At 41.6% G+C, this 13559-nt stretch overlaps 1 protein-coding gene across 1 annotated transcript in view; it reads left to right on the plus strand.

Annotated features, from left to right (window-relative positions):
• LOC140483114 (synaptojanin-2-like) overlaps nt 1-13559 on the plus strand; it is a 240889-nt gene that overhangs the window by 184053 nt on the left and 43277 nt on the right. The window contains exons 18-19 of the mRNA XM_072581079.1: nt 4186-4297; nt 10542-10760. Of these exons, the coding sequence (XP_072437180.1) occupies nt 4186-4297; nt 10542-10760 (331 nt within the window). The remainder of the gene's footprint in view (nt 1-4185; nt 4298-10541; nt 10761-13559) is intronic.

A 13559-nucleotide genomic window follows, 5' to 3' on the forward strand; every position in this document is an offset into this window, starting at 1 on the left:
TTCCAGTTTCTGGCAACTGTCAGTGTGGAGTTTGCACATTCTCCCCGTGTCTGTGTGGGTTTCCTCTGGGTGCTCCGGTTTCCTCCCACAATCCAAAGGTGTGCAGGCCAGGTGAATTGCCCATGGTAAATTTCCCATAGTGTTAGGTGCATTAGTCAGAGAGAAATGGGTCTGGGTGGATTACTCTTCAGAGGGACTGGTTGGGCAGAAGGGCCTGTTTCCACACTGTAGGGAATCCAATCTTAATCAATTTCTAAACTTCTCCAGCAATGTATCAGCAGCATCGGTGTCAGTACTTGCAGCTTTCCCTGCACATATATTTTCTTAAAACTGTATCAAGGCTGGAAAAGACTAAACCAGCCCTTGCCCATACCAAAGGTTTCTTCTTTCTTACAGAGACTTATAGTAGGGCTCCCTCCTTCATCTCTTTTGTTATTTTCATAGAGACTGATAACTTCTGCTGGGATAAAGATGAGGCTGATCGGCGTGTTGTTCTCATGAAGATTGTCATCACATCACTAATCTGTTTTCCATTACCTCCCCATTACCCTGGCTGTGCTGGTGTGTTATTGCGTTGAATGAAACACAGCATGTTTGGATTTCTCATTGATCTTGTTGCTCTTTCCCAGAATCAAATGGCTGGTGGCAGCAATCTAAGATGGTGAGCAATGTTGACAGCATGATTACTACTTCTGTTAATTCAGTCTAATTTCACATCATGAGTCACAATTTTACGCTGTCACTTATGTTGAGAAGATTCAACATTTGCTCTAGTGATGCATTTTCCTGCCATGGTCTCTCAATACATGGATTAACATGATAAACTCAAAGAACAGTCTCACAGTAAACTTTCACTGAGAGTTATGAGCACAAATAGCATCAAAAAGGAACACTGTGCAGGAGTTGCTGTGACATTGTGTCATGCAAAAGGTGCTGGGAGCACTTGACAACATGCCAAAGTAGCAATGTAAGGAATAAACAGCTGAACAAGTAGTGAAAATTGTTCCCTAAAATAATAGGAATGCATATGCAAAAAAATTTATATTGGTTCAACAAAATGCATCAACCTGCTGTATATGAATTTTTTGAAAAATGTTTGATGTTATTAATGTCTGTTTAGGTAAATAACTTTCAATTATGTATATTTGACACTTTTTGATGACTTATTAGTTGATCTTTGGTTTTACTGTTCACAGATTTAACTGAACTATATATGTATGCCAAATATTATGATTCTAGTTGTCATTACCATTGGACAAGTCAAATCCCAGAATGAACCCTGACTTGATAGACCAATTTTTAAAAAAAATTGTTGGTCATGCACAGAAACACAGACACATAAGCTTCCAGATTTTCTTTTAAAACCGAATATAGTTTTATTATAATAAAACAAATCAAGCTATCGAAACATAGTATACAGTTTGAAAAACTTAAAAACACATGGCAAAACAAAATCTAGTGCATTCCCTAATACCATAGCTTCATAGTGAGTCAGATCTAGGGAAATTCTTCTGTATCAAATCTTAAAGTTTGACTTAACAACTTCTTTCCACTTCTGTCCTGTGATCTGTGAATACTGTTAAGTGAATACTCACAAAACAAAAAACTTTAATTTTCTTCGTCTTTTGATAATCAGCCTATTATCGAAATCTGGCTTGGAAGTTTCATAAACTTACACTTTCAATTTAGGATAACTGTGCTTTCCCTGAATTATCCTATGCTTCTTTCTTGGAGAGAAACGATATTTACTCCTGACCCCAGTCAGGTGTCGTCCAGTACTGTGTCCTAAAAGCTTTCAGTCTCTGGGCTTTTCTAAGCTTAAAATCAATACTTCATTGCCCTAAATCAGAGGCAAGCTTAGTCCTTTCAATGTTTACTATTGTACAACAAACAAACAATCAAAGTTTTTGATTTTATTTAGAACTCCTCATCAAAGTAAAGGTCACTTAAACTTCCCAATATTGACTGGGAATCCCTTAGAGCAAGAGGCTTAAGACTGGACTGCATTTATTAAGTGCATCCAAGAGGGTTTCTTAAAATAGTATCTGGATAGTTCAACTAGAGGAGGGGCCATACTGGACCTTGTACTGGCTAATAAAACTGGCCAGGTAACTGACCATTCAGTGGGAAAGCATTTTGGAAATGGTGATCACAACTTCTTAAGCTTTAAGATAACTGTGAATTAGGATAAGTCAGGACCCTGCAGGACGGTATTAAACTGGGAAAGGGCAAATTACTTTAGTATTGGGCAGGAGCTAGGGAGTGTTGTTTGGGTGGAGCTGTAATCGGGCAAGTCCACATTTGACACGGGGGAGTTCAGGACCAGCATGTTCCAGTAAAGAGCATGAGGAAGACAGTATGAGGATGGTAAGGTGAGGGACTCTTGGATAACAAGGGAAGCTCTGAATTTAATCAAGAGGATAAAAGAAGTTAACATTAGACAGGGCTCAGATAAAGAAAGCAGGTAAGAACTCAAACAGGTAATTAGGAGAGCAAGAAGGGACCATGAAATGACCTTGGCAAGGAGGGTTAAAGAGAATCCCAAGGCATTCTATACATACATGAGAAACAAGAGGCTAATCAGAGAGAAGGTAGGACCGCTCAAGAATAAAGGAGGGAACTTATGCTTGAAGATAGGAGTTGTGGGTGAGATCCTAAATGAGTATTTTGCATCCGTATTCATCCAGGAGAATGAGATAGTGGATAGTGAGATTTGTGTGGAGCATGCTGATGTGCTTGGGCATTTTGAAATCAGGAAGGAAGTGGTGTTGGGTCTCTTAAAGAGCATTAAGGTGGATAAGTCCCCAGGACCTGATTGTATCTACCCCAGGTTTTTGAGGGAGGTGAGAGAGGAGATTACTAGTGCCTCGATCAAGGTCTTTGTATCCTCTCTAGCCACTGGAGAGGTCCCAGATGACTGGTGAGTACCTAATGTTAATCCTCTGTTCAAGAAGGGAAACTATAGTCTGTGGAGTCTCACAGCAGTAGTTGTGAAGTTATTAGAGAGAACTCTTAGGGATAGGATTTACACACGCTTGGAAAAGTGTGACCTGATTAGGGAGAGTCAGCATGGCTTTGTGCAGGGCAGGTCATGTCATAGTAACTTGATTGAATTTTTCAAGGAGGCGACAAAGATGATCAATAAGGGTAGAGCAGTGGATGTTGTTTACATGGACTTTAGTAAGGCTTTAACAAGGTCCCTCATGGGAGTCTCATCCAAAAGATTAAGGTGCATGGGATCCAGGGTGACATGGCTGCGTGGATTGCCCATGAAAGACAGAGGGTGGTGATGGAAGGGTGTTATTTAGACTGGAGGCCTGTGACTAGTGATCTGCAGTGATCCTTACTGGGACCTCTGCTGTTTGTGATATATCCTAAATGACATCGATGAAAAGGTAGATGGTGGGTTAGTAAGTTTGCAGACGATACAAAGATCGGTGGAGTTGTGGGCAGTGTAGAAGGTTGTAAAAGGATACAGCGGAATATAGATCAGTTGTAGATATGGGCAGAGAAATGGCACATGGAGTTTAATCCAGGTAAGTGTGAAGTGCTGCACTTTGGAAGATCACATTAAGGAAAAGTATACAGTTACTGTTAGGACCATGAACAGCATTGATGTGTTTAATTTAATTTGGCATCATGTTTGGCACAATATCATGGGCCAAACGGCCCGCTCGTGATTTTACTGTTCTATGGTTAGCCAATGTTCATATGATACTGATTTGAAATCCAAACTCTAAAAATATTAAAATCGCACAGTGTTTACGTTAGCACTGTGTTACGAAATAAATGTGTTTTTTCCCTTCTTTCTTTTCAGACTAAGTTCTTGCCACTCCTCTCCACACAGTTTCCACCTTAAGTAGTTGATTAGGCTGCTTACGGATCAGTTAACGTTTCACGAGGAGTTGAATTTAATATTCTGTCCATCTAATATCTATTTTCCTCATGACACTTCATGTAGACAGATTTTGGAACACCTTATTTCTTTGCACAATCTTCCCTATCCTTGAAGGTGTAGACATGACACATGTAAGAGCTCATCATTCAAAAATTCCCATAGGAAAGCGTAATGATATTCTATTGAAGAAATAAGGCTGTTAATTTAATCAAATTAAGTAACTTTAATTTTAAAGTAAATAAACAATGCGCAATCAACCATCAGTATTTTTGATTTCCTCTATTTAGGGATCGATTTAAGGGGATGTGAATATGAAGCTGGGACAGAAGAGAAGAAAATGTGGCCTCCTGCTGATTTGCTGTATTATGGGAGAGCAGAGTTGAAAGCCTCTGACCATAAGTATGTGGTTGTGATTGATACTGTATTCTGGATGTCAAGAGAGTTTAGGAAGAATTGCAATTAGCAGAATTATTTTGTGAGAATTTCTCATTCACTGAAATGAATCTTTTGCAAGTGTTTCTTGCATTTTTATTTTAATTATTCAGAGGAGCTTGAGAAGTCAGTCTAAATTACAGTATGACTTATTGCTATTGCTTTTGCTTTTAGCTTTCTTTCTTGCTAATGAATGTGGGTAGACCTGGCGATGTGTCAGAATTCAGTGAATTTGACACTATACTGAATACCGAAAGGATAAATTTTGACAAAACTCAGTGTATTAGATGATGGTGTATTATAAAACTCCCCTGCCTGTTTAAGTTAGGACCTTTCATATGCAGCCCATGTTTCCCTACATTGGATTAAAAGAACCAATCTTGCTGCCATCTCTTGCTCAGTGTAGCGTTACTTGGTGTTCTTAGATGGTTCTTTGAGACAGAGAATTACTTTCTTCCTCAGATGAGTCCTGAGGTGATTAACTGCAATGACATGGGTTGGGGCTAAATCCACGCAATCATTGCTGATAGAGGTTAACTGGCTGCCAACCTTGACTGAACAGCAACAGCTCAAAAAGATGGTGAAGCCAACAGGAGTTTAGCCTTCTGGCATTACTTGATGGTGTGGACTGCAATGGCTGGAATTTGGCAATGAGGGTATTAACCACTCCATCTCACTCCATGCCATCAAGGCAACAGTTGGCAACATTCCTGTCCTGTGACAGACCAGCAGGACTTAAAAGTAATCGAGCAGTGAAACTGAATAACTTCAGTCATCTGCAGGTGAGTGATAATTGCATGTAACAAGCCACCTCAAAGTGAGCTTTCACTACTTCATAGGTGATTTCCAACTTCTTAGACCTTGCTGAGCTGCACAGCCCTGCTAGTGAGGTCTTGTGGTTAGCATCCGTTTCTCTGGCCCAGAGTCTCTTGCGTTTAGGTTCCACCTCCGATCTTGATGGCCACGCAAGGTATCTCATAGTGTGGCCAATATATCTGATACATTTACAGCAGGCATTAAGAGTGGAAGACCTGGTCAGTTGGAACAGTATGGCAGCTGCAGGCCAACAGCCTTCCCATGATAAAAGACTCCGCGTACAGGTTCCTGCCATCAGCAGAGCCCCTCCTCGTTGAGCGAGACAATGATGCAAAGTGCGGGACAATAAATTTTATTGCGTTAATTTCCTGTTACTGTATCACATTTTCAGTCATGTACCTTTGTGGAAATTTGGACTAGAATAGAATACCCTATCATTTTAAATGCCATTTTTAATGGTAAGTAATTCCATTTGAAAACAGATTTGGGTACACTGGAGTTGCATTTAGCAGACTTTAGGTGGCAGTGTAGCTCTATTAAATCCTCTGACAAATCCTGTTTGTAGACAATCTAAAATCCAACATACAATACCTAGAGTCATAAAGTTATACAGCACAGAAACAGACCCTTCGGTCCAACTCGTCCACACCTACTAGATATCCGAAACTGATTGAGTCCCGTTTGCCAGCATTTGGTCCATAACCCTATAAACCCTTCTCATTCATATACCCATCCTGAGGCCTTTTAAATGTTGTAATTGTACCCACCTCCATCATCTCCTCTGGCAGCTCATTTTTACACACACCATCCTCTGCGTGAAAAGGTTGCCCCTCAGGTCCCTTTTAATTTTTTCCTGTCTCACCTTAAACCTATGCCCTCTAGTTTTGGACTCCCCTACCCTGGAAAATGACCTTGGGTATTCACCTTATCTGTGCTCGTGATTTTATAATCCTCCCTAAGGTCACACCTCAGCCTCCAATACTGCAGAGAAAAAATCCCCAGCCTATTCAGTCTCTCCCTGTAGCTCAAACCCTCCAATCCCAGCAACACGCTCATAAATCTCTCTGAACCTTTGCTATAGCAGGGAGACCAGAATTAAATGGAGTATTCTAAAAGTGGCCTCACCAATGTCCTGTACAGCTGCAACATGACATCACAAGTCCTATAATCAATGTACTGAACAATGAAGGTGGGCATGTCAAATGCCGCCTTCACCATCTCGTTGACCTACAGTTTTACTTTCAAGGAACTATGCACCTGCACCTATAGGTCTCTTTGTCCAGCAACACACTCCAAGGCCCTACCTTCACCGTATAAGTTCTGTTCTGCTTTGCCTTCCCAAAATGCAATACCTTCTATAGCTCAATTAAATTGAGTTTGCTTTTTGAAAAAGTAGAAAGCATCTCTTTGCAGTGTATATATGACACAACACTACTGTACACTTAGGATAATGCACAAAAGCATTCAATCATCAGCCCCACATATAAATTTCACTTTGCTTGACGTACATTTTTACCCTCATCATTTTATCTTCAACAATTTTGCCTACCAAATTATAATTCACAGAAACATTTCGTACTTGATATCATTGTATACAAATTTTACTCCACTGCTTCTAGTGTTGCAAGTTGAGTGTGACTTGAAAAGGTTTTGGTGTATACTAGGCATTAGTGATGATCTTTCAGGAATCGCTAGAGTCAGGGAGGGTCCCAGAGGACTGGAAAATTGCTAACGTGACACCCCTGTTTGAAAAGGGAGTAAGGCAAAAGACAGTAAATTACAGGCAGATTAGCCTAATCTTGGTCGTGACTAAGATTTTGGAATCCATTGTGAAGGATGAGATTTCTGAATACTTGGAAGAGTATGGTAAATTAGGGCAAAGTCAGCATGGTTTCATCAAGGGGAGGTCATGTCTGATGAATCTGCTAAAGTTCTTAGAGGAAGTAACAAGCAGATCAGATCAAGGAAAGTCAATGAATGTTATCTATCTGGACTACAAGAAAGCCTTTGACAAGGTGCCACACAGTAAGATCTTACTGAGTAACTTAAGGGCCCATAGTGTTAGAAACAAGATAGAATCCTGGCTGTCTGGCAGAAAGCAGAGAGTGGAGATAAAAGGGTCTTTCTCAACATGGCAACCGGTGACAAGTGGTGTTCCACAAGGATCAGTATTGGGACCACAACTTTTCACTTTATGTATTAACAATCTAGACGAAGGAACTGAGAGCCTTCTGGCTAAGTTTGCAGATGTTACAAAGAGAGATCGGTAGTGTTGAGGAGGTAGGGAGGCTGTAGAAGGATTTGGACAAGTTAGGAGAGTGGGCAAAGAGGTGGCAAATGCAGTACAAAGTGGGAAAGCGTGAGGTCCTGTACTTTGGTAAGAAGAATAGAGGCATGGACTATTTTCTAAGTGGGGAGAAAATTCAGAAGTCTGAAGTGCAAAGAGACTTGGGAGTTCTAGTCCAGTGTTCTTTCAAGGTAAACTTGCAGGTTGAGTCAGTAGTTAGGAAGGCAAATGCAATGTTGGCATTTATTTTGAGAGGACTTGAATACAAAAGCAGGGTGTACTTCTGAGGCACTGTATAAGGCTCTGGTTACACCACATTTGGAGTATTGTGTGCAATTTTGGGTCCCATATCACAGGAAGGATATACTGGCTCTGGAGCGTGATCAGAGAAGGTTCATGAGAATAGTCCCAGGAATGAAAAGCTTAAAATATGAGGAATGTTTGAGGACTCTGGTCTATACTCGATGAAGTTTAGAAGGATGAGGGGGAATCTAATTCAAACTTACAGAATACTGAATGGCCTGGACAGAGTGGATGTTGAGAGGATGTTTCCATTGGTAGGAGAGACTAGGACCTGAGGGCACAGCCTTAGAGTAAAGGGAAAACCTTTTAGAATGGAGATAAGGAGAAATGTCTTCAGCCAGAGAGTGGTGAAACTATGCAATTCATTGTCACAGAATGCTGTGGAGGCCAGGTCATTAAGTATATTAAAGATGGAGATCGATAGGTTTTTGATTGTCAAGGAGATCAAGGGTTACAGGAAGAAAGTGGGAGAATGGCTTATCAGCCATGATTGAATGTCGGAGCAGACCTAATTGGCTGAATGGCCTAATTTCTGCTCCTATGTTTTATGGTCTTAAATGAAGGGTTAGATCTTTGCTGAATTGTGTAGACTAAAGGAGATCTTTAAAAAGGACTGAGCTGGGATTCCTAAGCATCATTCTTTTTATCTAACTGTGGGATGTGGACATTTTTGGTTAAATGAGCCAGTTGCCCATCCCTAATTGCCCCTTAGATGGTGGCGGTATCTTTTCCACTGTAACTATGAATGAAGGAATACACACAGTGCTAGGACTCCAGGACTTTGATCCATTGAAAATGACAGAATACTTATGTAGCTCCAACTTGGGATAGAGTGACTTGCAGCTCGTGGTACTCAAATGCATCAATTGCCCTTGTACATAGAACATAGAACATTACAGCGCAGTACAGGTTATTCGGCTCTCAATGTTGCCCCAACCTGTGAAAACAATCTAAAGGCCACCTAACCTACACTATTCCAGTTTCATCCATATGTTTATCCAATGACCATTTAAATGCCCTTGAAGTTGGCAAGTCTACAACTGTTGCAGGCAGTGCACTCCATGCCCCTCCTAATCTCTGAGTAAAGAAATTACCTTTGACATCTGTCCTATATCTATCACCCTTCAATTTAAAGCTATTCCCCTCATGCTAGCCATCACCATCCGAGGAAGAAGGCTCTCATTGTCACCCTATCTAACCCTCTGACTATCTACTATTAAGTAACCACTCAACCTTCTTCTCTCTAACGATCTTCCAATTGGTAGTGATTACAGGTTTGGAAGATGCTGTCAACGGACCATTGGTGAATTCCTGCAGTCTGTCTTGTAGATGGTGCACACTGCTGCCAATGAGCATCAATTGTGGAGGGAATGAATATTCAAGGTAGTAGATGGAGTGCCAATCCAATGGCTGTATTATCCTAAGACCATAAGGAAAAGGAACAGGAGTAAGCCATTTGGTCCCTTGAGGAAGTGAGGAATGCAGATGCTGGAGACCACATTGAAAAATGTGGTGCTGGAAAAACACAGCAGGCCAGGCAGCATCCGAGGAGGAGAATCGACGTTTTGGGCATAAGCCCTTCTTCAGCACCACATTTTTCATCATTTGGTCCCTTGAGCCTGCCCTGCCATCGTATGGGATCATGGCTAATCTGGCAGTCTTCACATCCACTTTCCTACATTTTCTGTGCGATCCTTTATTCCCCAATTGATCAAGAATCTATCTATCTCAGCCTTAAATATACACAAGAGCTCTTCCCCCACAGCTCTCCCTTTGGCAAATTGTTCCAAAGACACTTGATCTTCTGAGTGAAGACATTCCTCCTCATCTCAGTCTTAAATTGGCATCCCCTTATCTTGAGACTTTGCCCTCTTATTCTAGACTCTCTCATTGGGGGAAACATCTTCTCAGCATTTACCCTGTCAAGTCCCTTAAGAATTCTGTATTACAATGAGGTAACCTCTCATTCTTGTAAATTCCAATGATTAGAGTCTCAACCTGTTTAACCTTTACGCATGAGACAATCCCTCAATTTGTCGTAGTGAACCTTTTCTGAACTGCCTCCAGAGACCGAAACTACTCCAGTACTCAGATGTGATCTCTCCAACATCTTGTGCATTGCATTAAGACTTCCCTACGGTTACACTCTAAACCTGTTGAACTAAGGGCCACCATTCCATTAGCCTTCCTGATTAACTGTTGCACTTGTGAGCTAGCGTTCTGTGTTTTGTGCACAAGTGCCCACATCCCCACTCCCAGTCCCTTTGTGTTGTAGCTTTCTGCAGTTTTCTCTTCATTTAAAAAAACTCTTTTCTTTTGTTCTCCATTCCAAAGTGATCTTCATGTTTTTCTACATTATATTCCTTGTGACCACTTATTTAACCTATCACTATTTCTCTGTAAACTGTATCCCTCTCACAACTTGCCTTTCAACCCAACTTTTGTTGTTGAGCTTTTTGAATGTCATTGGTGCTGCACTCATCCAGGCAAGTGGGGAGTATTTCGTCAAATTCTTGACATATGTCTTGTTGATGGTGAACAGGCTTTGGCGAACCAGTTGGATTTTCTGTCTTGTCCGCAGAATAAAATGAATAATTAATATGACTGTGACACTCAACAAAGTAATGGTGTAACTTTTGAATCTCTGTAATGAGGCTGTGATTTTTAAATGCAGAAACCATTTTGAATGATATTTTTATTTCACTGGTTATTGTTTACATTAGTGTTAATATGTTCGCACCAGTTATGAAGTCAATGTTCCAGCTTGTGTAATTATACATTTTCCTCTTCAAAAATCAAATATAGGCCGGTGTTAGCTGTCTTTGAAGTGAATATTCAGGAAGTGGATATTTTTGCACGTGAGCAAGTATTCCAGGAAATTACGTCTTCCCAGGGGCCATCGGATGCGACTGTCGTGATATGTCTTAAAGGACCAACCAATGGAGAAAGGGAAGCCTTTTCGGATGACCTAAGCAATGAAATAATTAATTGGCTCCAGAGTTATGGCAATATTTTGTTGGTAAGGTAAGAGCTAGTTTCCAATAATTGAACAATTGTTCAATTTACCAGACTTTTATCTTTGCCTTCTATCAAAATGAAAAGAGCTTGGACAAAACTAACAATTAATGATTGTTTTAGCATTACAACTGGGAAGCTATCTCTATCTATTGAACACATCAATCAAATGTGAGAAGCATGTCTAATAAGGTTTATAACTGTTGGAAATATTCAGCAGCTGTGAGAACTTCAGTGGAAAGACAAGCAGAACCCAGAACATTATTGACATGGCTGAAACCTAAACAATGGCATAGAAAGCTGTGGGCAATCATGGCTTTTTGTAGGCAGCATTGCCTTTAATTTTCTTCTTAGTTGCAGCGGGTCTCCAAGATCTGTGTGTAACAGCAACTTCTAGAACCACAGAAAATGGGGGAGATACTAAATGAATATTTTGCATCAGTATTTACTGTGGAAAATGATAAGGGAGATATAGACTGTAGGGAAATAGATGGTTACATCTTGCAAAATGTCCAGATTACAGAGGAGGAAGTGCTGGATATTTTGAAATGGTTAAAAGTGGATAAATCCCTAGGACCTAATCAGGTGTACCAGAGAACTCTGTGGGAAGCTAGAGAAGTGATTGCTGGGCCTCTTAATAAGATATTTGTATCATCGATAGTCACAGGTGAGGTGCCGGAAGACTGGAAGTTGGCAAACGTGGTGTCATTGTTTAAGAAGGGCAGTAAAGACAACCCAGGGAACTATAGACCAGCGAGCCTGACCTCGGTGATGGGCAAGTTGTTGGAGGGGATCCTGAAAGACAGGATGTACATGTATTTGGAAAGGCAAGGACTGATTCGGGATAGTCAACATGGCTTTGTGCATGGGAAATCATGTCTCACAAACTTGATTGAGTTTTTTGAAGAAGTAACAAAGAAGATTGATGAGGGCAGAGCAGTAAATGTGATCTATATGGACTTCAGTAAGGCATTCGACATGGTTCCCCATGGGAGACTGATTAGTAAGGTTCAATCTCATGGAATACAGGGAGAACTAGCCATTTGGATACAGAACTGGCTCAAAGGTAGAAGACAGAGGGTGTGGTGGAGGGTTGTTTTTCAGACTGGTGGATTGTCACAAGGATCGGTGCTGGGCCCTCTACTTTTTGTCATTTACATAACTGATTTGGATGCCAGCATAAGAGGTACAGTTAGTAAGTTTACAGATGACACCAAAATTGGAGGTGTAGTGGATAGTGAAGAGGGTTACCTCAGATCACAACAGGATCTGCACCAGATGGGCCAGTGGGCTGAGAAGTGGCAGATGGAGTTTAATTCAGATAAATGTGAGGTGCTGTATTTTGGGAAAGCAAATCTTAACAGGACTTCTACACTTAATGGTAAGGTCCTAGGGAGTGTTGCTGAACAAAGAGACCTTGGAGTGCAGGTTCATAGCTCCTTGAAAGTGGAGTCGAAGGTAGATAGGATAGTGAAGAAGGCGTTTGGTATGCTTTCCTTTATTGGTCAGAGTATTGCATACAGGAGTTGGGAGGTCATGTTGCGGCTGTACAGGACTTTGGTTAGGCCACTGTTGGAATATTGCATGCAGTTCTGGTCTCCTTCCTATCGGAAAGATGTTGTGAAACTTGAAAGGGTTCAGAAAAGATTTACAAGGATGTTGCCAGGGTTGGAGGATCTGAGCTACAGGGAGAGGCTGAAAAGGCTGGGGCTGTTTTCCCTGGATCGTCAGAGGCTGAGGGATGACCTTATAGAGGTTTACAAAATTATGAGGGGCATGGATCGGATAAATAGACAAAGTCTTTTCCCTGGGGTCGGGGAGTCCAGAACTAGAGGGCATAGGTTTAGGGTGAAAGGGGAAAGATATAAAAGAGACCTAAGGGGCAACTTTTTCATGCAGAGGGTGGTATGTGTATGGAATGAGCTGCCAGAGGATGTGGTGGAGGCTGGTACAATTGCAACATTTAAGAGGCATTTGGATGCGTATATGAATAGGAAGGGTTTGGAGGGATATGGTCCAGGTGCTGGCAGATGGGACTAGATTGGGTTGGGATATCTGGTCGGCATGGATGGGTTGGACCGAAGGGTCTGTTTCCATGCTGTACATCTCTATGTCTCTAAGTCAGTGCTGTGATCACCATGTATGGAAACTCTGAGCAATTTTGTACCCCCAACTGCATTTCTTGGGTGGCTAGTAGCAAGCTAGTTTCTATTGGGGTTGCTGTCCCTTTCGAATAATTCCCATTCCAAGAGCTGACAGCTCATTGGGGCTACCAAGAAATTTGGCCAATTCTGACACTGCGTCTGAAAGTTGAGGATGCTGGGAACAGGCCACCCTCTCAGTCAGGGAGCTAGGATCAGGAGTCCCCAAAGCGAATTATGGCTTGTATTGTGAAGGAAGAGAGGTTGTAATGGTGGTGGCCTTTGTTGCTGGTGTCTCTTCGTTGCTGGTGTCTCTTCACTACAACACGGAATCTTTGAATTGGGCTCAATCCTTGTCTTGAGCTCACAGAGAGCTCTACATGTAGCAGTTCTCCTTCACCCAGCACTCATAAAATGTCATAGCTTCAGGAAGAAAATGGGCACTTTGTTGGTGAAAATGCTGTGGCAGTGAGAGGAGTCAGCAGATGCAGTTCCTCGCAGTGGACGGTAGCAGCTGAGATACCCTCCTGGCATTCAGGTCTAACAGAGACAGTAGTGCCTTGTCCACCAATTGGAGGCAGTGGCAGTGGACCATTCAAGATGGCATGGCTAGCAAGGTAACATCTCAAAGGAGAGCAGCCTGAGCGGGACTCTTGGAAAGATGGTA

Source organism: Chiloscyllium punctatum, chromosome 11 (assembly GCF_047496795.1).
Source record: "Chiloscyllium punctatum isolate Juve2018m chromosome 11, sChiPun1.3, whole genome shotgun sequence".
NCBI lineage: Eukaryota > Metazoa > Chordata > Chondrichthyes > Orectolobiformes > Hemiscylliidae > Chiloscyllium > Chiloscyllium punctatum.